Source organism: Chinchilla lanigera, unplaced genomic scaffold (assembly GCF_000276665.1).
Source record: "Chinchilla lanigera isolate Chin_1 unplaced genomic scaffold, ChiLan1.0 scaffold00013, whole genome shotgun sequence".
NCBI lineage: Eukaryota > Metazoa > Chordata > Mammalia > Rodentia > Chinchillidae > Chinchilla > Chinchilla lanigera.
Genome location: NW_004955414.1, coordinates 16032259 through 16058791, shown reverse-complemented (window position 1 = coordinate 16058791; position 26533 = coordinate 16032259). Strand labels below are relative to the sequence as shown.

Genomic DNA, 26533 nt, shown 5'->3' with positions numbered 1-26533 from the left:
AAGACTGGGGGAGCGGTCTGTGACCGGGCTGGGCTCAGAAGCCAGGGAGTTAGTTGGTTTCCCCCGGAGAGTTTCTAGGTGGCCAGGAGGGCAGAGCGGTGGGGGGAAGGTACCCTGAGGGGTCAGCAGGAGCTGGATTCTTAGTGCCGGACAGGCCCTAAGAATCAGGACAGAGGACAGTCGTATAGGATGGAGGTCACACCTGTTTTCTGAGGACCGACTGGGCTCTACCCTTAGCTGACCTGACGACACTGGATTATAACCTAAGCCGAGCCCTAGCCGTAATCCAAGGCACCGCCTAAAATAGGGGCTGTTATTCTCAGGATGTGAATTGTGAATGACCACTGTGCACTAGGGTACTCGGCCGTCTCTGCCTAAGGAGAAGATCAGTGATAACTCGCTCCCGGATCTCAGCAGATCCCCTCACCCAGGGCAATGTATATCTAGCAGCAGCCTGCCCAGAGCAGAGGACAGGCCAGCCCTCTCCAACACAGTGTGACTCGAGGTACAGGCTGTGAAAGTTGCCTCGGGACTTTTACCTTGGGAAAATTTTCCCCTGGGTGATGGTGGTGGAGGGCCAGAGGTCTCAACCTGAAAATTGTTATTTCCGTGCTTCTGTCTGTGGTTCCCAGAAAGACCACGAGAGGGCACTAAGGATCGGTCTAAAGCAAATGCCGCTGGCTTCCTGAGCGTCTCTCATCTTGCCGTTCATCCAGCCCTGGGCTAGCAACTAGAGATAGTCAAATCAAGGATCCACAAATGCTTAGGACTAGACAGGAATTTCAACCATCCACCTAGAATGAATACTCCACTTGCCTTTATCACGTAGCAGATCAACATTTACTGCATGCTTCCTCTTGATAAGGCAGGAGAGGTTTCCAAGCGGAATGCCCACTGTTCCTAGGCGTTTGAACATAATTAGGGAGGCAGGACTGTAACCTCTGTCATCTATTATACTGTTTGGTTCTAGTCCTTAGTGCTACCTGCCCATCAGAACCAGCCCTCTCATCACACTGGACACTTCCTCCTGCTCTCCAGTGCCCACCTGTTCCTGCTCCAGCTGAAGTGTCTCTCAAACCAGTTCCTCCTCTCTCATTCCTAAAAACATGTACTAATCAATGTGGGCTCCAGCCCAAGGTACTGCAAATGCCACCTTTGTTATCATATCACTTAACTTCTGTGAGCCTCAGTTTCTGCATCTGTAAAATGGGCATATCTGTTCCTGAATAACTGAGATAATAGGTATCTAAATATATGGCATATAAATTTATTTATTTATTTATTTATTTATATATATATATATATATATATATATATATATATATATATATATATATATATATACTGAGAATCAAACTCAGGACCTTGCACTTGCCAGGCAGGCACTTATGCCACTGAGCTATATCCCTGGCCTGGTATATAAATTTAAAACCTTCATCCCAGGGCTTCACCTATAGACCTCACCAGGAAACAGTAGTTATGATGGTCACCCTTATTTTCTCTCCCTGCCCTAATAGAGTGAGCTCCTGTTTCCAAGGATCCCCCCAGCTCAGTCTTCCTGCAGCTGGCAAAATTGCCTTTTAGTTTTTGTTTTTGAGATTAAAATTCATATACCACGACAGTACCCCGTTTTAAAAAGCACACCTTTTTGAAATGTGTAGGTCAGTAGCTTTTAGTATTTTGACAAAGTTGTACATCAACAGTTTCTAATTCCAGAACATTTTCATCATCCCCCAAAGAAACCCCATGCCCACTAATAGTCACTCCCCCTGTCTCCCTGGTAAGCTCCTCTAATCACCAATCTATCTTCTGTCCCTGCATTTGCCCATTCTGGACATTTCACATAAGTGGACTCATGTAACATGCGACCTTTTATGTCTGGTTTTCACTTCAGATGTGAGATACAACCACCTTGTAGCATGGAATATATATACATATGAGGGAGGGGCCAGAAATATATACACATTTCAGGAAAAGAAAAACAGTATGATGTTTTTCTAGCAGATGGTGTTACCTTCACATAGGAGACCCTAGGGGATGTTGTCTATCACAGAAAACCCACTACACTGCTGGCCCTTAGAGAAGAAATTTAAAAAGCGTGTGCAGCAATGTCAATGACCAACGTTACCCAAGCAGCAGTTTGCTGTACTGATAAATATCTGGAAGCTAATCCCCTCCACTCTGAGCACCTCTTGTAATTACAGAGGCCAAAGATAACTTGTAGCAATCTCATGATGTCTCAGTAAATTTAGTATATATATTGTGTCAAATGTATCATTTTGACCATAAATGTATCTTTTGACCATAAATGTGCAAGTTTATTTCTGGATTTCCAGTTCTGCAGGTCTGCATCTCTATAGTTATGCTGGCTCCACCATTCTTTACGGTGCTAGGAATCGAACCTAGGGCCTCACGCACGGAGGCAGGTGCTTTAGCGCTGAACTGCACCCCTAGGCCTGTCACAAGTCTTAATCAGTCTTGTGATAAATGTTGAAATGGGGAAGCCCTCCATTTTGTTTCCTTTATCACAATTAGTTTGGCTATTTTGTGTCCCTTGCATTTCCATATGAATTTTAGCATCAGCTTGTTTTCCCTGCAGAAAAAGGCACCTGAGATTCTGATAAGAATTGCATCCAATGTGTGGATCAATTTGGTGAATTTGGCTAGCATAGTGTCAAGTCTTTCCATTTGTTTAGTTTTTTTTTTTTTTTTTTTCTATTCTGGGAATTGAATTCAGGGCCTTGTGCTTGCCAGGCAGGCGCTGTGCCATTGAGCTACATGCCCCTTGGCCCATATTTAGATTTTCTTTTATTTTTTTTTCTTTTTGAGATAGTCTCATTATGTAGTCTAGGCTGAACTTAAATACTTGATCCTCCTGCCTCAGCCTCCCAAGTGCTGAGATTACAAGTGTGCAAATGCACCTGGCTTTCTGACAATATTATACATGAAATTCTTTCTTTTTCTTTTTCCTTCTTTCCTTCTTGCTCTCTCTCTCTCTCTCTTTCTCTTTTGTTTTTGAAACATGGTTTTGCCTGTGTAGTTCAGGCTGGCCTGGAACCCATTTTGTAGCCCAGGCTGGCCGCAAGCTCACAGCAAGACTCCTGCCTCAGTCTCCCAAGTACTGGGGTTACCGGTGTGCCCCATCACATTTGGCCCATGAAATTGTTTCTTAATTTCATTTTTGGGATGCTCATGTTACTGTATAGAAATATTTTTTTTGCATATTGATCATGTTTCTTGCAACCTTGCTAAACTCACTTATTCTAATTATTTCTTTATGGATTGCTTTGGGTTTTGTATACAGATCATTCCATATGAATGGTGAATAGAGATATTTTATTTCCTTCCATCTGGATGCCTTTAATTTTTTTCTCACCAAATTATCTTGGCTAGGACTTTCAGTATAATGTTGAATAATAATGGTGAAGGCAGACAACTTTGTCTTGCTTTCAAGAGGAGTAGCTTTGCTTTTAGTCTTTTACTGGTAAGTCTGACCTTAATGTGCAATGCCCTTTATTATGCTGTAGAAGCTTCCTTACACTCCTAGGGTGTTTTTGTTTGTTTGTTTGTTTGTTTGTTTGTTTGTTTTTAAAGCAGTTTTGTTTGTTTTGAGATAGGGTCTTGCTATGTAGTTCAGGCTGGCCCTGAACTCAAAGCACTCCTCTTGCCTCAGGTTCCCAACAAGCATTTTTATCATGAAAGAGTTCTGCTTTTTCTGCACCTATTGAGTTGATCACATGGTTTTTATCCTTTATCTAAACATATGGCATATTATATTCATGGATACCTGTATGCTAAACCAAACTTTAGCAGGATGTAGTGGCACACAAGTATAATGCCAGCACTTGGGCGGCTGAGGCAGGAGGATCATTGGGAGTTCAAGACCAGCCTAGGCTACAAAGTGAGCTCAAGGCCAGACTGAACTGCATAGTGCAACCCTATCCCAAAAGAGACAAAAAAATAAAAAATAAACCAAACTTTAATTCTGGGAAAATCACACTTGTTCATGATACATTATCCTTTTTAGATGGTGCTGGATTTGACTGGTTTTTCTTTTCTTTAATTTTTTACAATATGTTTATCACAAAATTCAAAAGGATGTGTATATGCCTTGCATTTTATTTTATTTACTTATTTTTTCAGTACTACAGATTCAACCCAAAGCTTTGCCCATGCTTGCCAAGCACTCATACTACTGAACTGCATACCCAGGCCCTTTTTAAAATTTTTATTTTGAGATGGGGTCTCACTAAATTTCCCAGTCTGGTCTTAAATTTGTGATCTTCCTGCTTCAGCTCCCAAGTAGATGGGATTACAGGTGTGTACCATCACAGCCAGCCATGTAGTAATAATTTTTGTCTTACACTCTATTTTGTTGCTGGGCATGGTGTTCCACACTTGTAATCCCAGCTGCTTAGGAGGCTGAAGCAGAAAGATTGCAAATTGAGTGGGAAATTTAACAAGAATCTGTCTTAGGGGAAAAAAAAGGAGTAGGGTCTGGGATATAGTGGTAGAGTACTGAAGAAAGAAAAAGAAAGAAAGAAAGGAGAGAGAGAAAGAAAGAAAAAGAAAAAGAAAAGAAAAAAAAAGACTGGTCAATTTTGTACAGCTTATATTAGTATAGTCACCCAAGCTTTCTATTTGCATATTTCTATTCTTTCCCTTTCAACCTATTTTTATTTTTAAATATGAAGTACATCTCTTGTAGACCTGATACTGCTGGGTTTTTAAAATATTTGTATTTCTACTCTGCCTTCTGAGTGGACTCTGATTAGGCTGATTTTGTATTTACATAAGTGTAATTGCTTATAAAGTAAGATTTACATGTCTTTTTTGCTACTTGTGTTTTTTGGTGAGGTTTGTGTTTTCTTTGTTCTCACTCCATTTCTCCCTTCTTTTGTACTAAGCATGTATTTTTATCCTACTATTTTAATTCTCTTGTTTCTTTTTTTTTTTTTTCTTTTTTTCTTTTTTTGGTTTTTTTATCTGGTACCGGGAATTGAACTCACGACCTTGCACTTGCCAGGCAGGCGCTGTGCCGCTGAGCTAAATCGACAGCCCCTTCTTGTTTCTTTTACTGTATATTTTAAGTCTTTTAGTGGTCACCCTGAGGACCACTAACATGTTAGTTTAACATGTTAGTTTAAAGCCATCTAGTTTAGACAAACACCATCATCATTTCTCTGTTTTGGGCTGGTGACTTGAGAGAAAAGAGGGGCAGGCACACATAGGAATGGTGGAGTGAGTTGAATGGTGTCCCACAAAATGATATGCAGCCATCCTAATCCCTGGAACCTGTGAATATGACTCTATCTAGAAAAAAAAGGGTCTTTGCAGATGTGAGTAGGTTACGGATGTCTATTTAAGATGAGGTAATACCAGATCATCCGGCCAGCCGAAACCCAGTGCAAAGTGTCCTTATCAGATTCAAGAAGCCCCAGGGAAAAGGGGATAAGGTCAGGTGATGTCAGAGGCGGACAGCTGGGTTAAGCAGTCACCAGCCACAGGATACCTGAAGCCACAGGAGATTCTAAGGGTCAAACTCTCCCCAGAGCACAGCAAAGAAGCACAGCCCTTCTGACGCCTTCATTTTGGGCTTCTGGCTTCTAGAACTGTGAGAGAATAAATTGCTGCTGTTTTAAACCAGCTTAAACTAATACGAACAGTGGCCTTTAATATATTTATACTACCTGGTACAGAAGTTGTATCACCGGATGGCAGACACTAGGCTCCTCACACATCACATATTCCATTTTCCTCTAACTGGGGTGGACTGCAAGTTTGGAAAACACTCTTCCTTAGCGCTTCTCAGAGGGTGGAAGAGTTCCTATTTAATGAGTCATAATGAGAATGCTAGAAGAAGAAGAAAAATAAAAACTTCCCTTATGCCCTGGCTTCAACCACAGTTTTTACAGCAAACCCATACTACATATTGATTTGAAACTCCTTTTTCTATTCTTTCTTCCTTTTTATTCTCTTTTGAGATTGGTGCGGGAGTGTCGCACTATGTTTCTCAGGCTGGCCTTACATTCCTGGGTGCAAGCCATCCTTCTGCCTCCCCTGAGACTATCAGCATACGCCACTGTGCCTGAACTTTTTAAATTCTTGTTTCCCTTGAAAGCTGTTTTTCAAGATAGTTTTCACCACTTTCTGTCTGCAGAGTTTTGGTTCTTATATTTCCTTCTGATTTTTTTTTTTTAATCATGCACACACACACAATTTTATCCCCTACTTTTAAAATATAATATTGTCATACTAGCACACATTTAAAAAGTTGCTGTGTTTAGTTCTAAAATATTATAATACAAAGCAAGTTATTTTTGAGATCTCTAATTACTTCTGGTGAAAATGGATACATTAAGGCACTTTTTTCCAATTAAACATGAATGGTAAAAAAAAAGTAAACATGAGTGGTATATTTTTTCATTCAATATATGATATAAAAATGTATTTTGCAAACAAATATGATTTCACTGTACACGGAACATTTACTTAAAGTTTATGCAGTTTTAACCCTCTTTCCTTAGCGGTTGTAGAATATGGGTTTAACACTGGAATTAGACCACCTGAGAATTCTAGCTCAGCTCCAGGAATGTGGCCTTGAGTAAGTGACATGATTGCTTTACCTTTCCAATCTCATAGCATTGTTGCTAGGATACCCAAAACCCGAGGGGCACATACCAAGCGCTGAACAAGTTATTATTATTATTTTTTAATGTAAACTGTAGCGAGTTGAGCCTCCTCTCTTTCCTCTGCTATAAAACCCCATTGTGGTGGTCCAGCTTGAATAAAGTCTGCCTTACCATTTTTTTTTCTTTTTTTTGGAACTGGGAATTGAACTCAGGACCTTGTGCTTGCCAGGCAGGCGCAGTGCTGCTGAGCTAAAAAGCTGTATCCCCGGCCCTGCCTTACCATTCTTTTAACATTTTTTTTTTTTTTATTTTAAGGATAAAAGGAGGGAAACATTAACAGACATACAACATTTTACAACATATCACAAGCACAATACAGACAATACAGAGTTACAAACAAAGTGGTAGGGAATTAACAATGGTGGTTGTATTACATATTGATATCTTCAAAGTGGCTTCTCATGAAAACAGATATAGACATGCAATACTGGTCAACCAAAGACTCATTGACAGTTTCGCTGCCTTACCATTCTTTAACAAACATATTAATTACTTAAGAGCTAAGCCTTAGTGAGCAAAATGTTATAAAAAAGTAAAATATAAATACATTTTAATTGTGCTTATAGGAAATAGATTATTATACAAGATTATGATACAATGAACATTATAGGGTTTTAAAAAGTCATTTTTAAAAAAGTCTTGCTTGTAAAAATTTCCAAGTACAACACAAAGAATTTATTTTCCTAAATTGCTCGAGAGTAAGCTGTGGACAGAATACCCCTACGTTATTCTACATACCCACCATAAAATCATGAAAGACCAGGAAGTGAATATTGAATTTTTTTTGTTTGTTTGTTTGTTTTGTTTTTCCGGTACTGGGAATCAAACTCACCACCTTGCACTTGCCAGGCAGGCGCTGTGCCACTGAGCTAAATCCCCAGCCCCAATATTGAATTATTACTGCCATGCAATCCTCAGTCCCAATTTATACCTCACCCTTTGTCTGAAACAATGTCTATTTTACCAAAACGATCAAGTGCAGAGCCAATTTCCTTAGCCCTGAAACAATTTCTTCATCTTTCCTGCTGTGACCTTGACAATCTAGATTACAGGCCAGGTTCTCTTAAAATACTATTCAATTTTGTGGGCTTTTTTGTTTGTTTTGTTTTTGTCTTTTTTGAGACAGGATCTCGCTATGCAGTTCAGGCTGGCCTTGAGCTCACTTTGTAGCCCAGGCTGGTCTCGAACTTGCAGTGATCCTCCTGCCTCAGCCTCCTAAGTGCTGGGATTACAAGCATGGCACTCAGTTTTGTTTGTCTGTTGTTTTCTCCTGGCTATTGATTTGGGTTGTGCATCTTGGCAGAAATATCACAGACACCATGATGGACTCCTCTCAGCGGGTCCTATTCGGTGGCACCTGATTTCAATTTGTCCCATTACTGATGACAGTTGCTTTGATCACCTGGTTAAGCTAGTGGCTGTCACCCTTTTCCATTGTAAAGTTAATTCTTTTTTTTCATACTTTGAGGCTATGTAAACATTTCCTTCTTCACGAAACACTTATTATTTCTATCAGTAAAGACTCTCAGATCTTTACTTTTTCACATTTTGTGGATCCCCATTTTATTCGATGGGTTTTAAGCAGTTCTATCGTTGTTGATTATGACACCTAAACTACCCCAGATTTGTGAGACTCTTCAAATTGGCTTTGGTGTCTCATGACATCGTTTGTCCCCATCATTTTTATGAGCCCTTTCCTACTTTCTGGCATGACTAGATGTGCCAAGATCATCTTGTTCTTTTCTCCTGGCCCAATCTCTGGATTAGCTCCCTTTCCAGAGTCCTGATTGCTCCTAAGGGAGACCAAGATGTGGGCAATTCTTACCAAGAAATGACAGGGTCAATCCCAGCCCTCTTCCTTCTCATATTTGTTCTGACAGAAGACCAGCTCTTCTTACCTTCACATAGTGATTTATTTGCTCAGCTTCTCTGTAAGGAAGCACTCTCCTGTTGCTTCCATTGCCCTCACACTCAACCCAGGCACTGGGGCTCTCTCTGTCAGGGCCAGATTCTTGGGCCTTTGACCTATGCAGTGGCAGAGGGTCTTATGCTTCAGTGATGCTCAAGCTTGATTTTATGTTGTCACCTACTTGGGATTCTTAAACAATTTTTCAACAAAGGACTCTGCCTTTTCTTTGCTTGTTTATTTTTATTTATTTATTTATTGCTTTGCTTTGCTTTTCCCTTCCTTTCCCCTCCCCTCTCCTGCCTTTCTCCCACTTGTTTTATTTGTGTTTTAGGGATTGAACCCAGGGCCTCTGCACTGAGCTACATTCCCAGTCACATTCTATTTATTTATTTTTAAATTTTGAGACAAGGTCTTGCTAAGTTGCTAAATCGCCCAGGCTGGGCTCGAATGGCCCATCCTCTTGCCTCAGCCTCCTAGAGTGCTAGGATTACAGGCACGCGCCACCACATTTGGTCTTGCATTTTCATTTTGCACTGAGCCCCACAGGTTATGTAGCCAGCCCTGCTCCTTATTCTGCTTGAACTCTTCCACCTGACTTACAGCCCTCCTGTGTGAACTCATTACCCACTGTGGTTCTGTGCCTCTGGTTCTGTCAGGACCCTTCCATCCACCAGTCCACCCCTGTAGGGAAACCCCTCCTCACCTTGCCGTGATTCTCACTGTCTGCTCTGGGCCATTCTCCATCCTCTCCCAGGGCTGACACCACCTTGTTCTCGGGCCGATCCTATAGGTTTTGGACAAAATTATTTAGGAGAAGAAAGAAGAAGAACTTAAGGAGTTTTACCACTCGGACTGCTTTGCAGCTCTACTTTACTAGTGATGACAGCCTGGTTCTTACACTCCTGATAAAATTCAGAGTCTTAAATGGTATATTCTAATTAATGCAGGAAGTGTGGTATAGGAGAAAGTCCCAGTCTAGGGAGCAGAAGACCTGGGTTCACACTGTCAATTTGCCACTAGGAACCATGTGACTTTGGGCTAGTCATTTGCACTCATGAGCCTCTTTGTAGGCATCTATAAAACTGAGACAGTAACACTCCTTCACAGGATGCAGTGGGGACCCACCGGAGTAATGAATGCATGCACAGTCATATGTATGCACAGTAGCACTTAGCAAATGTCAGTTCTCTCTCACCCACAGATGTATCTGGAGGCTCAGAGAAGGGAATCAATTTATCTAAAATCTTGGAGCTATTCTGCTGCAGGTCGACTGACTTTGGGTTTCCGACCCTGGTCCTCAGTCTCCTCTCTTCAAATCCAGGGTGCTACTTTTCAGGAACCCTGTGTGTGACACCATGTCTTCCAGGGGGAGGCTTCACCAGTCATAAAATCAGCGTAACAAAGGAAATTAGCCACCATTTGGCCCCTTTAGACCTAGGAAGTCAGCTGTACCTTTGTTTTAATAGTCCTGGAACTCAAGGAAAAAAGTGTTACAATTTATTGCTGCGATTTTCACTACCTTCTACCCTTGAATTTACACTTGACACAGCAGCAAATGTCACGTCTAAAACATAATGAGATCATGTCACTAGCCTGCTTAAACCCGTTAATACTTGTCCATGTACCTCAGAGCAATCCAAACTCCACTGGGGCCCACAGTGCCTGGCAGGACCTGCGCCCTGCAGAATCTCCAGCTTAATTCGGTGCCGACACTCTCTGAAAAGACAGTGCTGCTTCTGCTGCATGAAATTACAAACAAAAGCAATAAATAATAAAAGCAATAAACTGTAAAAGAAATGGGAGGAGTTCTTTGCATTTACTTTATTTTTGAAATATCAATTTCTTTTAACATGTTTTTCTCCCACCTCAGCACAACTGCTCTCCTGCCCACTCCTGCCTGGCCTTGTCTTTTACTTCCCTCGGTGCTGCTCACTGAAACAGCCCCCCGCTCCTGCTCCTCCAGCCCACACTGCTTCTCTTGCTCACACCAGCTTTTGTCCACCTGAGCCCTCCGCATCCCTCAGCCCTCACTGTAGAAGTTTCTGCCTAAGCAAAGTTGTTATTTTTCCCCCATGGACACAGCTTGCTTAATCAGCATTAGATGCATTGCATTCATTGTGTGTCACCCTGGCTGGCCCATTCAGCTAAAAGCCCCCCCCCCCTTCACCTTAGCACATGAATAGTCAGTGACAATGTGGAAAACACTGCAACCAGGAAAGAGTCCAGGTGTTGAGGACAACAGGCTCAACTTTGTCTCAGTTTTGCTACAAACTTTGTGCCACATAGGGCAGGCTACTTTCCTCTCTCTGGGACTGTTCTATTTGGGGAGGCATAGGAGTATTATAATCTGGAACCTGAATGTCCCCAAAGGCCTGTGTGTTGAATAATCCGTCCCCAGCACATGCACTATTAGGAAGTGGTGGAACCTTTAGTAGGTGGGGCCCAAAGCAGGGAAGTTAGATTGCTGGGAGCATGCCCTTGCAGGGGATACTGGGACTCCTTGCTCTTCTCCTTCTCTGATTTTGCTTCCTGACTACAGTGAAAGAGGCCTCTTTGTGCCATGATGCACTGTGCTGCCATAGACCCAAAACTATAGGGCCAAGTGACTATGGAATGAAACAATTGAAACCATAAACCTTTTCTGCTACTAAGTTGATTACCTCAGGTATTTTGTTACAGTAATGGAAAGCTGACTACCTCAGGAGGCTTCTATGTGATCTAAATGTTCAGTTCATTCATTCATTCATTTATTCATTCATTGCAGCTTATGGACTCTGTCCTCTGTGTTAGGATACTGCAAATTCAAAGAAAAATCAAAAGCAAAGATTCACAGCAGAGAGTGACAAACCTAAACTCCTCAGTAAGATTACATACATAAATATCTATACTACAGTGGGGCCAGGCAGCCATTGTGGGAGCCCAGAGGAAGTAGTAATTAGTTCAGATCTAGGAAGCTTTTCACAAAAGTGTCCTTGGAGGGAAAGAAGTACCACCAGGGAGATTCTGTCTTACAGGCTTGCTGGGTATGTGCAGGCTCTTTGGGAAACTGCCTCTTTCTAGTTTTACATTTCTCACTTGGCCTTCTGCAAGACTTAGGCTTTTCTAGTCCTACCCTTTCAAAACTTCCTCTTCAGGGGTGCCTGAACAGTCTTTCTAAAAGTGACTTCCTATTGCCCAAGATTAAACCCAAGTTCCTAAGCAAGGTAGTCAGATTCTTTTCAACTGGTGGCACCTTCCTCTTGCAGCCTCTTTGTCTGTTGCTTTCCTGGGCGGTCTTTGTTTCAGCCATGCCAGTGTCATGCCCTCTGCTCTGTGCTTTTGTTCACTTTATTCCTTCTGCCTCGAATACTTTCTTTCCTAGGGAGCCTTTGTGGACAGCAGGCTGCAGTTAGAATTTTGTCATATGTCCTTTTGTTCTGTCTTATATGTCATCTCAATTACTGTGCTTAGCACTTTGCACTGAGATGATATGTGAGCTTCCTTCAGTTAGGAATTTGTCTGCCTCATTTCCTAAATGTAGTGCTCAGGCTGACCACCTGACAAAAGCCTAGTGTGTGCGTGACTCAATAAGTAAATGAATGTGAAAAAGAGGCTCTGCTGAAAGGAAAGGGACAGATTTAATTTAATTAAGCTTCATACATCCAAAGATTAACCTTCCCCATCTTGCTCTGATTCACCCAGTGTATCAGCCCCATAAGGTGGGAAGAGGGAGAGAAAGCAAAATAGATTGCCATGTTTGACTTTAAGTACTGCAAACTGTTTGATCTCAATACCATCTTAGTCTGATTTCTGTTGTTACAATAAAATGTGATAACAAATAATTTATGAAGATTAGAAGTTTCTTTGGCTCATGGTTCTGGAAGCTGGGAAATCCAAGAGGATGGCACCCCTTGAGGGCCTTCTGGCTACATGGTAACACGGCAGAGGTATCACACGTTGAGATACAGCAAGGCTGCTAACTTGGGTCTCTCTACCTCTTATAAAGCCACTAATAGCATCATGGGAGCCCAACTCTCATGACCTCATCTAATCTTAATTACCTCCCAAAGGCCCCACCTTTAAATATCATTAAAATAGAATTTGGGGATTAAATTTTCAGCACATGAATTTTTAGAGCACGCAATCAGCCTACAGCAGAATATTCAAGCCATCTCTGATCCAAGCAGATATAAACTGCTGCTGTTTATCTATCAAACTCCTAGTCATCCCTTAAGACTTCTGGGAAGCCTGCTCTGATCTTGCCTGTCAGCTCCTGAAGAGTCAGTCACTCTGTTACCACTTGACTTTAAGCCTTTTTCCACCACTGCATGGATCTTATAGTATTTGGCAAAGTTATAATCGATGTTCTTTTAGCTTGGCTAAATTTCTCTGGGAGATATAATAACACTATATAAATATAATTTAATTTTAAGTAATTGAAAATAGCTTTATGTTGAAACAGCCATATTATGGAATAGAATGCAAACTGAAATAACAGAAGATTTTTTAGAATAAGACAAAAATGATAGGTGGCATTTATTGAACATTTGCTATATTTAAGACACTGTGTTAAATAATTCATATACATTTTCACTAAAACTTTACAGCAGCGGGCTGAGTTTCAGCAGATGAAAGAGCAAGGAAAGAGTACCTTGGTGCCTTGGTTTTGGACTTCTGCCCTTCAAAACTGTGAGAGAATAAATTTCTGTTGTTTTAAGCCACATAGTTAATGGCAATTTGATGTGGCAAACAAATGTGGCTTAGAAAATGTGTTTTTTTCTTTATTTGAGACAGGTTCTTATTACATAGTTCAGGCTGGCCTTGAACTCACTATGTAGCCCAGGCTGATCTTGAACTCCCAGCGATCCTGCTGACCCAGACTCCCAGGTGCTGGGATTACAGGCATGCGCCATCACACCCGGCTCAGAAATGTGTTTTCTATGCAGATCCACAGAACTTGGCGCTGCCTGAGTTGAACTAGATGAAATTTTGGATTTCTCAACTACTTTCCTTTCAACAAACACATGACTGCCCATCTGAGGCTTTCATTGTGAGGAACTGCTCAATGTTTCAGAATAGGAAACAGTGTGATATCCATGTGATCCAACCCTGAGATCACATCCAAGGTGGTTTTTAGGAAGCCAGTGAGCTTACCTTTTTTGAAAAACTTAAAAAAAAATATTGAAGCTAGGGCTTTGCACTTGCTAAGTACCTATTTACCACTGAATAGCTACACACCCTGCCTGCTAAAACAAAATTTTAATGCATCTATTATATGCCAGGTCTTGCACTAGCACTTTACATATATTTACCTACTGAATCCCAATAGCATCCCTGTTATTGTCTTATGAAAAGGAAAACTAAAGCTGTGGGGTGGGTGGCTGACTTGCTTAGGGACAAAACTAGAAGTTGGGAGCCAAGATTCCAAAAGTGCCTGATTTCTTTTGTGTCAGGCTCTAAAATACGGTGTTCCTTTTGCTACATCAGTTGAGGTGGTGGAGAGAATCTCAGTTTTGTGTGTGTGTGTGTGTGTGTGTGTGTGTGTGTGTGTGTAGAAGGCAGATTAATATCCTGCAGAATGATTCAGTGCTATTTATTACAGAAGCAACTGTTATAGACATTATTATTTTATGATCAAAGTAGTCTACACGGAGGAAAGGGCTGCACCTTCACATTAAAAAAAATCCTAATTCTCTTCTCTCAGACACTGAGGATCTAGCGATGAATCTGACAACGTCCTTTTGATTGAGGAATTCAGTGTGTGTGTGTGTGTGTGTGTGTGTGTGTGTGTGTGGCAGGGGTTGGGAAAGCAGGGTAGTTGCTTATGTGTGTTACTGTTTATTAAAAAAACGCAGTAGAACTATCAGGATTACAAACTTCCTAAGGCAGGGTCCTAGAGAAGATCAGCGAAGCCTTTTGGAAGGAGCTTTTCCCTCAGCTGAGATTTGATGGGTGAGTTAGCATTAGTCAGACAGAGAAAAGTAACCCAGTACAAGCAACCCACCCGCAGAGATGAAACAGCGTCCAGGGCGGCTGGCGCACCTTGTGGTTCATCATATTAGTGGAACGCGAGGAAGGCGTGGACTTGCGGTTGGAGTTGGTCTTGTAAGAGCTGGTGTTACTGTCTGACCGGTCTCTGGGCTCAATACATCCTACATGGTGGCCCTGCTGAAACATAAAGCATTCCTTTTCAGCTGATGAGAACACCGAGGAAAAACATTTCGAGAAGCCTAGAATGGCAGGCTAACAATTACGACCCATCTGCTACGGAGCGAGTCCCCGCCCTCCGCCGGAGACCCGTTACTATGGCAACTAGGTTAGGGCGGAAGTGGCTCAGAAAACTGATTCTCCCTAATCAGGTGACTCTCCAGCCTTCTGCACGTGACACCAAAGCCTAGGCGCGCGATCTACCTAACCAAGACCCCGCCCCTTATTCCTTTACTGACAATTGACAGCCAACTAGAGGAATGGCCTTTGCGGCTCTGCCGGGAGACCCCGCCCCTTGATAGCAAAACAACCAATCAGTCTAGGACAGAAAGAAGCAACGCCCCAGGTTTCACCCCGGCTTGACAGACGCAATTGAGGCCATCCACGAGTCCCTCCGCCCCCTGCTTATTCCGGCCGGCGATGGATATACTTGCTAACCAATAGCACGTTCTTTGGTTGTCGTTGGGTTCCGCCTCCCTAAGAGCGGAACCAATGAGCGCGCCAGGACTCGGCCCGGTGGAGGGGTTGCACTGCGGTAATATGGCTCTTCCTTAGCCAGCGGCGGCGACCAGCGCGGGGACCGAGCAGCCCTGCCTCTCGGGTGGCCGGTCCCTAGGCTGCAGGGGCTCGACAGGTCGTGGATAGGAGCCGGCGGCGGATGCTGGAGGGACGTGCGCCCCGCCGCTGGGCGGCCGCTGCGTCGAGATGAGCGCCTCCGCGTCGGTCGGGGGCCCGGTCCCCCAGCCGTCCCCGGGCCCGGCGGCCGCGCTACCGCCGGGTTCTGCCGCGCGGGCCCTGCATGTGGAGCTGCCGTCCCAGCAGGTGAGCCTGCTGGATCGCGGCGCTGGGCGGGGACCCGGGAGACCCGGCTGGATACCCCGTGGGCTCCAGCTGGAGACCCCGCGGGCTCCGGCTGACGCCTCGCAAGCCCGGAGCCCGGGAGAAGTGGCCTGGGGAGCTCGCAGGTCTGAGCAGGGCTGTCAGGAGGTTCTGCGAGGGGAGGGGTCCCGCGATGGCCGAACCTCCGGGAGGACCCCGGGTCCCTGGAGAGTCCGCGTCCTGGCTCTGGGGGAGACCGCGAAGAGCCCGCGAAAGTCCTCGGGTCGGCTCGCTCTGCGGGGAGCCGGGGATCCCCTCGCGCGGACCCTCCCCTCAGCCCTCCGCGGAAGGCGCGGGGAGGTGCCGTCCCCGAGGCGCGGCGGGGGCGCTTTCCCTTTCTCCCACCCGAGGAAACCCGTCGGGACTGGCTGCGGAACCGCGAGGAGTTAGGGTCTAGCACTTACTCTCCTTGTCCCTTAGGAAGTGCACCTCTCAGCCCTAGAGAAATGTGTTTGGGACTTTGGGGTTCCCTTTCAAGTCTCAGATCCCAAGGAACGCATCATAGTAAGGAACGCGATACTTTCCTTTTTTCCCTCTCCAGTGAGTATCTGGAAGGAGGATTTAATGTATATATCCACGCTTCCATCCTTTAGGGCTTTGGAAGCTTCTTGGATCTAAACTGTAGGGGTTAAGAAAGAGGGAACGCAATTCTTGGGGATCTAGCGAAATTTTTCGTGACCGCCGCGTTATCTGTAGAGTACTTCTTCCTTCCTATCCGTGGCCCTCCTTTAGAGTAGTCTAAGCATCGAGGAGAGTTAAAATATCCTTTACTATTCACCTTCCTTTTACTCCTCCGTTCAAGAAGACCAGGAGAAACTGTTCGTAGCCATCCAGTGCTCACCTTGCCGGATTTGTCATAGTGCTCTGTGGCCTTTAGTCCACTGAGTCCTCAGAACTCCGAGACAGCTGTTGTTTTTTTTTAATCCTCATTTTGTCCAAAGCCTTACAGTTGCTAAGTAGTGTGGATAGGTCTCAGAATCAAGCGTCTGACTCTGTAGCCCATGCATGCACACATGACAGGGCAGGTTCCTTTATACTTTCTCTGTAACTTTCCATCCCTGCTGGGGCGCTTCAGAAGGAGTCTGAAGAAGAAAGCAGAGGTGGTGGGGAGAGAGTGCAGGAGCCGGGGAAGGGACTCGCGTGTAGGACAGGGGGAGGGGACTAAAGGGAAGCAAAAAGTTGGCGATTATAGCCCCTGTGGTAGCCATTGCGTAGGGAGGCAGAATTGTTTCTGGAAACAACGTGTTTTGTGATAGAAGATTGAAAAGACTGGGATTCATGTGTCCTGGTTTTGTTGGGTAGGGACTTTGGGGAGAGTATCAGGTGTTTGAGAGTAGTGAGGTGTTGTATTATAAGGTCCTGGGAAAGGGTAAACCTGTGTCTACAGGTTGAGTATTAACGTGAGTTTCTGTATGTGTGGGAGGTGGAGTGTGAGGGTGGGTCCTGGAAGAGGCAGTGGTGGGCTCTGTTAGAAACTGCCTGGAGAAATCATAAGGAATTGAAGGACCACGAAAGTTGTAGTTTGGGGGAGCTTTGAGAACACGTGGGATTAGGGAAGAGAAAGCACCATTTATCTCGGAGAGCCTGTACTCTGATAACAGTTCACAGTTTAGCACTAAGGGATATAATCCAAACAAATTTGTCCGTGGAATAAATTCAGCTGCATGTGTTAGTGTTTGTCAAACTTCTGGATTGGTGCCGAGGGGTATATAGCGGCTTAAGTGTACAGCTGAATGCTGTATGAGCGCTGAGTATGCTATTTACAGCCTTCTGGGGGTGTCATCCTTTTTGAATTCTTGGAAGGCAGCCTATCCCAAAAACACTTTTACTTTTGTACTAGATATGAATTGACCTTTCTGGATCAAAATGTTCATTCTTTTAGGATATAAATATGTAATATTTAAAAAGCAAAACATTTTGTTAGTGTATTATTTGTATACAGTTAAAGTGCACACATTTTTCTTATGCAGCTTGATGGATTGTCGCAAGATGCACAGTTACATAACTACCGCCCAGATTAAGAAATGCAAAATTATGAACATATTCCAGAAGTCCTCCTTGTTTCCTCTCCCATCTCTACCTTTCTCTTCTTTGCAAGAGAACTGCTTTTCTGATTTCTAACACGATCAGTTTTTGTCTGCTCTTGAACTTTATATAAATAGAATCATGCAAAATGTATTCTTGTATGTCCCGTTTCTTTCAGTATTGTGAGAGTCATAGGGAAAGTATGTATAAAAACTTTTTTCTTAGTTTCATTGTAGTTTTTTTATACAGCTGTGTCAAAATTGCAATAAAATTGCAATAAAATTGGATAAATTAAGGAGCCAGTTATTAACTTTTCTTTTAAATAACACTTTGAAAACTGTGTGTTTTAATACATCTTAAGCTAGTTGGCAAGGTGTCAGTATTTCTAAATAAATGAGCAAACCCAGTTGGTGGTTTTTAGTATTTCTGTGATGAAGTTGGTTACCTCAGAGTGGAGGTTCAGTGATTTCCCCCAAGCCTACTTACAAACAGAGTTCCTCAGCCTCAGGACTGTTGACATTTTGAGCAGGGGAGAAACTGTGTACCCCTGATTCTACTCAGAAGATTCCAGCAGCACCTTCCCAGTCCCAATAATCAAAAACGCATTCACGTTAGGAGGCAAAATCACCTCAGGTTGAAAACCACTGTTCTGAGATTTATTTTTTGTTTTAGAAGAGTACACCTGCTATTTTCTTTTTATTAATTTCAGTGTTCATTAAATCCCATTGATTCTCAAAGTGCCTATAATGTTTAAAATAGTCATTCTGAAAGTATAGCTCTTATTGACCCGTCTGCGTCCAGAAAAGGATTTATTTATGCTTAAAGGGTACAAAACTATAAGACCTAATTGTCTTAATTTAGTTCACATATCTTAAAAAAATGTTAAAATTGCATAATTCCTCAACTTTTTTTTACATGTATGAGTACTGATGAGTATAGACCACATCAGCTTCTCGACGGCATGCAATGGGATTACTATTTAATCTTTTTCTTTGCTTTTTTGTGATCTTACTTTAACTGTATTCTCAGTATGAACAGTCACACATTTTGAAGACTCTTGTCTTTAATTCTTGGATGAAGTTTATAATTAACTGGTGAATGAGTATAGGCTCATCTAAAGAATAATTCCCTTCACACCCTTAGATTTAGGAGTTTTGAGATAAAATTTGTGGTTCTGGCACTTAATATGTTTTAAAAGCTTAACTGAGAAAATTTGTCTTCTCCCCAAAGGCTTTCTTATTTGGATATAACCTAACTACATTTCTCAGATACTCAGAGCTCATGGGGCTTTTTAGTGATTATTTAGTAACTCTATTGGAAGTCACATGTTTTGTTAGGAATTCAGTTAAAAGCTCTGGATTCTTAGAAAATGCACTTGCATCTTTCATCCTGGCTGCCAACGTGCCATCCAGACTAAGGAGGACCTGGAAGCTTCAGGGCCATGTGAGCCACAGCCATGGCCCCATAGGCAAGCAGCAGAGGCACCCCAGAGGCCTGGGTAATGCGGGTGGCATGCATCACCACAGGATCAACTTCAACAAGTATCACCCAGGTTACTTTGGGAAGGTTGGTATAAGGCATTCATTACCCCTTAAAGAGAAACCAGAGCTTCTGCCTCACTGTCAACCTTAATACACTGTGGACACTGGTCAGTGAGCAGATACAAGTAAATGCTGTCAAAAACAAGACTGGAGTAGCTGCCGTCACTGATGTAGTGCAATCCGGCTACTGCAAAGTTCTTGGGAAGGGAAAGCTTCCAAAGCAGCCCGTCACTGTGAAAGCCAAATTCTTCAGCAGAAGAGCTAAGGAGAAGATTAAGGGTGTTGGGGGGCCTCTGTCCTGGTGGCTTGAAGCCACAGGACAGGGGCTCATTAAAATGTTAACAAATGCTTTAAAAAAAAAAAAAGAAAATGCACTTGCATATGTACATGAACTCATGGTTTTGCATACAGTTTTGGTACTTTTGAAATATAAATGGAAGACATCAGATTAAGTATTTCTTACCTGGTCTAATCCTTTCCTTTTAAGAAGTTTAAAAATTTTGTGATTTATTTTTTTCTTGGACATGTCAGTATAACTGTATCTGCTACATTTTCTTTCTTTTTTTTTCTTTTTCTGCTACATTTTCTATGATTTTTTAGACTAATACTCTATTGATGAACTTGAGGACTATTTTCAGGTTTTCTCTATCATAGCCTGGCAATGAATAGTTATATATAGGTAGCTTTATACTGTTATTTCTGTAGGACAGATTTCAGTGGTGAAATTACTGAATCAAATAAAAAATATATAATTTTTAAACTTTAGAAGATTTTGGCTAACTACTTCTTACTTCCTGAAAAGGGTATGTCTATTTACATCCCTACCATGGGTTATGAGAGGGCCTTTTTCTCCACATTTTTTCCAGCTTTGTGCATCATAAGTTTTCTGTGTTTTCAATCCTCATTTTATGAATACAGAACACACATACCTATACAAATATGTGTGTGTATTTATTCATTTATTATTTATATATTTAAATCTGCCATTGAATAGTTCTTTATTAGCTGTATTTTAGTAGTTTCATTTTTAGGCACTGTAATATTTATTGTACACCAGACACATTTATTGTATACTAGACACAGTACATGATCTCATTTATCCTTATTCAATCCTATGAACTTGAATATCTTTACATGTTTATTTAGCATTTTAATTTTTTTCTTTTGTGAATTGCCTATTCATGTCCTTAGTTTTTGTGATTGTTTGCTCATTTATTTATTGATTTGTAAATCTCTTAATTTTATTTTTGGTGGGGAGCTGGGTTAGGACTAGCCTTTATCTTGAATTTTTTTTTTTTTTTTTTTTTGGTTTTTTTGAGACAGGGTCTCACTATGCAGGTCAGGCTGGCCTTGAACTCACTTTGTAGCCTGGGCTGGCCTCGAACTCACAATGATCCTCCTGCCTCAGCCTCCCGAGTGCTGGGATTACAGGTGTGCGCCTTTATGCCTGGCTTATCTTGAATTTTTAAATAATTTTTTTAGAGCAGTCTTAGAGCTACAGAAAAATTGAGACAATAGTATAAAAAGTTCCCATATTCAGTACTGTACAGTTTCCCGTATTCTCAGTATTTCCATTAATATGGTAGATACCTTTGTTGTAGTTACTGATCCAATATTAAACCAAATTCTGTAGTTTACTCAGATTTCCTTAGTTTTAAAAAATTGTGGTTAAATAATATATATAACTTAAAATTTGCCATCTTTGTAATTTTTAAATGTAGTACTTTGGTTCATGGATTTAATTCTTAAGTTGCAACCAGAATCATGGTATGAATTCTTTGACCAGAATCATGGAAAGAATTGAGTTCATGAACCAAGATACCACTGTACATCACAATTCAACAGGTAGTGTTTGTCATGTTCTTCTGTAGTTTACTCATACTATCTCACTCTTTTATGCTGTAGTCTTTGGAAGAGAGTCACTATATGTAGCCTCCACTTACAGAGTGGGGATTATTTTCTTATTCTCTTTAATGGTTTGAGCAATCTTTCATTCTTACATCTGATAATCTGAGCAATGTAGTTGAGGATAGTGATATGCAATGTAGCAACCATTGTTGATTTGTATTAATTTGTCTTGAGACCCTGTATCAGTTTGAATGTTTGTGCTTTGATTTGTGTATGTTTGTGATACTGGTATGCCGCTACTGTTCTATTTTTTTGTTTGTGTCTCATGTAGTACTCTCTTTAAAATTAAAAAAAAAAAAAACATAAAGAAAAACAGGACATTCAAAAAGAGTGGGGATTTACTTATGCTTACCCTGCTGAAGACTTCTAGCTTTCTGCTGCTGTAACAAACACTTGAAACAATTTATGAAGAGAAAAGGTTGTTTTGGCACAGGGCTTCAGAGGTTTCAGTCCATGGTAAGTTAGCCTGTTACTTTGAGCCTGTGGCAGCTCTGTACATCATGATGAGAACTCCTGGTTGGGGGAGGACTGATCACCTAATGGTAGCCAGGAAGCAGGAAAAAACAAAAACAGGGGCCAGAGATCTCAATACTCCTTTTAAGGGCACCTCCAACAACCAAACTTCCGTTCATTAGGCCCTACCTCTTAAAGGTTCCACCATCTCACTATAGCCCCAAGTTGACCAAGTGTTTTAAAACATGGCCTTTGGGGAATTTTCCAATTCCCAACTATAGCAAGAACAGAATATCTGCATAAATCATTTGGAATTCTTTTGCACGAGAGATTTATATCAGTAACTACTTCCTTTTAAACATGAGGAATCTAAGGTCTAGGTAACTTAAAGTCACAAAGAGTCAACATAGGGATTGCAGTTTATGTCTTTGATTCTCATTTGCTGTAGCCCTCGAGTCTTTGGAGGGTTCTGCTGAAAAGGTTTAAGTTAGCTCGGAATGTGGAACCCTTGTGCTATATATATGTATATACATATATATTTTTTTTTTTGAGACAGGGTCTTGCTATACAGGTAGGACTGGCTTTGAACTAACTGTGTAGCCCAGGCTGGCCTTGAGCTCACAGCAGTCCTCCTGTCTCAGCCTCCTGAGTGCTGAGATTACAGGTGTGTGCTATTGCAGCGGCTGTGCCTTATATTTTATTTCCCATAGTATGTACCTGCAGCTTAGTATGGTGAGGATCACATGGTAAGAACTCAGTACAGCTTGCTCACCTGGCTCCTTTACTCTCTCCCTTCTTTCTTTCCTACTTCTTTTTCTTCTTATTCTTGTTCTTTTTTATTGCATAGTTTTTCCCTTGAGAAACTGTATGAGAAGCTGTATAGCCTAAAGAGGAATAGGAAAGATAGATTGAACAAGATTCAAATATACACAGGAAAAGCAATGATGGAAGCACAAAAGCAGATTTCAAGGGTAACTTAGCAGTATATAATGTATATTTTCTTTCTATGTTTATATTTATTTAGATACTTTAAACATCTAATTCAATTACCTTTTTATTTTTTTTTAAAATCTGTTGTGTCAGTAAAGTCGCCGAAGTCGAAAGGAGCACATGCCCCATGCAGCATAGCACCATGCTATGTGTAAATATTCTTCCTGCAAATATTTATCAAGTCCCCTGTGACTCAGAAAAATGCAGTATGTGGTTGTGTGTTTGTAAAATGATGGCAATTTTTGAGTGCTGTGGTTCTTTTAAGTAAAAGTATGAGGAAGCTTTGGAAACTTAGGACATCACCATCCTAAAGTCATTACTTTTACATAACAAAATGTCATGAGGAATTTAAGTGATTTTTTTTTTCTGTTTCTTAACTTTTTTTTTTCCTCTGAAAATGTTTAGTTTTCCTTTGAAAGGAAAAGCTATGTTCTCATTTAGTGTTTACTTAAAAATTTCTCCACAGGAACACAGTTCTTCATTTTGTGGCAGAAAAATTCAGAAGCGAAACTGCCTGGAAATAGAGCAAGAGCAGAACTGAAACTAATAAGTTGGGCCTGATGTGTGTAGTGAAATGAGAAAATTTAGATTTTTGTAGTTTCCAAATGTGTATTTCGATAAGCTGTGTAGTTTTACCTGTCAGACATGATACTGCTGGAAGAACAAGAAGTACTTGCCATTTTAATTATGTGCAGCTACAAAACTAGAGGTGTTTTAGAAAAAAAAAAATTAAAGACTTAAAAATATTTTTTTTTGACAGTTCAGCCTGAGCTTGGATTCACTATGTAGTCCAGGCTGGCCTCTTAACAGCAGTCCTGCCTCAGCCTCCTTAGTGCTGGCATTATAATTGTGCATCACCATGTGGGGCAAAGACTTTTATTTTGAGAGCTTAAAATGAAACATTTTAGGTTTTATACTTTGTTTATGACATCAGAAAGCCTTATCCTGTTAAATTTTTTCAATGCTTTGTATTTTAGCAGTTTGATTACTTACATTGTAAGGGTAGAACACTTGGAGAACAGAAAACTTAACAATGCATTTTTATTATACATGGTATACTTTCTTGGTTTATTGTCAAATAACCTTATTTTCCATGGAAGCATGCATTTTGAATCATAGAATTTTACAGATGTAAAACCTGAAGCGGTGAAACTATGCTGGCCATGGAGTTGGTCCATTTATTTATTCATGACCCTCAAGGACTTTGTGTAGAGTATTGCTTTAACAAATCTGTATTGCGTGTCTTGCTTGTGGCAGAGAAGTAACCAGAACCTGGGTCTTGTGAGCAGTTCCACTATGGTTGGCTGGGTATATTGAGAACTTTTTTTTTTTTTTTTAATTTAATGCAAGATGTTTATTTATTTTATTTATTTATTTATTTATATTTTTTTCCGGTACCAGGAATCAAACTCATGACCTCACACTTGCCAGGCAAGCGCTGTGCCGCTGAGCTAAATCCCCAGCCCTTATTGAGAACTTCTTAAACATTTGTGTGCTTTGACACAGCTTTGGGGACTTAGGTACCTCGCAGCTTTAGTGATTTCAGGCTAGAGTTAAAATGATATAGAGGCTGTGTTTTAAACTTTTAACAGCAGCTCACTGAGATTCCAGCCACCCACGCCCTTTTATGATGTGAATTAGAGTGAAATTTTGGAATGTTCCTCTGGAGTTCCAATGATTAATCTTCCTGTTTTGTCCCTGAGTACCTACCATACCAATCTTCTTTTTTGTTGTTTTGGGAACTGGGAATCAAACTCAGGACCTTGCACTTGCCAGGCAGGTGCTCTGCTGCTGAGCTGATCCTGGCCCAGCCAGTCCTTTTTTGAACTTCTTTTTTTTAAATTCTCTATTCCTATTCCTTTAAGTTTCTGCAACCTCCGGGGATTGGGGTTGCAGGAATTTTAATGGCAGGAATTATATTCTGTGTAACATGGGGCACTGATTGTTGTAGACTTTCGTAGTGATGTTAGTAGACATTTAGGTCATTCTTCGTGAAAGCTCTAGTAAAGTGTGTTTATTAAGAAGCTGAGGCAGGGGCTGGGGATTTAGCTCTGCGGCGCAGTGCCCAGCAAGCGCAAGGTTGTGAGTTCGGTCCCTGGTACGGTGGTGGTGGTGGTGGTGGTGTGGGGAACAAGAAAAAGAAAAAAAAAAAGAAGCTGAGGCAGATAATGCTCATTATCTGCATCTAAGTTGAGTATTAGAATGCAGCTCTTGGGGCTGCGAATATAGCTCAGTGGCATAAGCGCCTGCTTGGCAAGTGCAAGATTGAGAGTTCGATCCCCGATACCGAGAAAAAAAAAAAGGCAAATACATAGAACGCAGTTCTTTGGTGGTCCATTAAATACCTGGTATTTCTCTCTGTCGTGATATTTAGAATGCCCTAAAGGATATAGTCAGACTTTTTTTTGAAAATAATAAGGAATATCAGGAAGTTGAAACTTGAATCTACTTTTAATGTTTGTGAGTAGACTCTAGGGTAAGGAAAGAGAGAAGATACAAAAGTAAAAGTGGGAATTAGACTTATCTTCTTTCCAAGAGAAAAAACTTGGTCATTTTAACATGATGTGACTGAGTGTTTGATTTATAGGTAATTTGTGAGTAAAACTAATTCTATGTGCAAAGAAGGAAAAATGGACTCAGGCACCATTTATTTAAAAGATAATTTTAAAAGTACCTTCTTTAAATATGTTAGGGACAGGATTTGAAACTGTCTTATTTCCGCCAACCTAAAATTATGTCTTTCAGAGGATATGAATTATTTCCTTCCTCTATTCCAATCAGTCTTTTATGTAAGAGCTAACCTATGAACTTTTAAAAATATGAAATGAAAATAGTCTTATTCAGAATTATAGAAAAATGTTTTTTAACTTTGTCTTTTTTTATAAAAAGAATGTCCTTGAGAAAATTGGTACTGCTTTCATCCACTAAATTGTTGATTCAGAGCACCATGAAAAAAGCTCTCTAATTTTTCTTTCAGAATATGGATCGCAAAGGTGGCAGATGGGCTGCAGAGTGCTCACTACAGGGCAAGGCTAGTTTTAGGACTATACTCATTACAGGATAGGGTTGCTGCCATTATGGAATTGTACACAAAGTAGGTATTTCAGGCTTTTCTTTAAAGAACTGATTTAATGAAGTTTATTCTCTATGGAAGATGTTTAATTTAATAGATGAATGGAGTACCACTTCTTGTTCATCTGATCATTAAGACATTCGATAAGGTCCATTATCATTGAAGGATGCTACGAGTTGGGTGAGTGGCCCCTAAAGATGCACTTGTTAAAAGGCTTGCTTGCCAGCCCATGGCAGTATTGGGAGGCGGTTGCAACCTTTAAGATTTGGGGTATAGGGGTAGGAAGTTAGGTTATTAGAAGCATGCTTTATTTTTTCTGAGATAGGGTTTTGCTATGTAGTTCAGGCTGGCCTTGAACTCACAGTGGATCTTCCTGCCCCAGTCTCCCAAGTGCTGGAATTATAGGCATGTGCTAACCACTCCCAGCTGGAAGTATGCTCTTGAAGGGTGTGATGGGACACTGGTTCCTCTTTTTCCTCTCTCTTTCTCCTCTCTCTTTCATTTCCCAGGGGCCATGAGGTGAGTAGCTTTCTCTATCATGTGATCTCACCTGATGTGTTGTTTTATCACATGTCTAAAAGCAACAGGCCAATCAACCATGGGCTAAAGCTTCCAAAACTGTGACCCAAAATAAACTTTTCCGTTTTTTTGAACTTTATCTCAGGTATTAGGATTAGTGTTAGAATTCTAAGGGGAAGCTGACTAATATGATGGAATTTTTTCAAGTATGACTCATTTTGTTTGGCTTCTTAAAATTCACTTTAATAGTACTTCACATTCCACAAATATGAATGCTTATAAGTGCCTGGGGCAAGCTGGGTGTGGTGGCCCATGCTTGTAATCACAGTACTCAGGAGGCTGAGGCAGGAGGATTGTT

The 26533-nt window shown here is 41.3% G+C and overlaps 1 protein-coding gene and 1 pseudogene across 2 annotated transcripts in view; both read left to right on the top strand.

The window, feature by feature from the left end:
- Positions 1-15236: 15236 nt before the first annotated feature.
- Uvrag (UV radiation resistance associated) overlaps positions 15237-26533 on the top strand; it is a 310440-nt gene continuing 299143 nt past the window's right edge. The window contains exon 1 of one of the 2 annotated variants that reach the window (XM_005379880.2): positions 15237-15609. In XM_005379880.2, coding sequence (XP_005379937.1) covers positions 15493-15609 — 117 coding nt within the window. In that variant the 5' untranslated portion in view covers positions 15237-15492. The remainder of the gene's footprint in view (positions 15610-26533) is intronic. The other variant, XM_005379881.2, reaches the window with a different exon arrangement.
- On the top strand, positions 18864-19684 carry LOC102030185 (annotated as a pseudogene).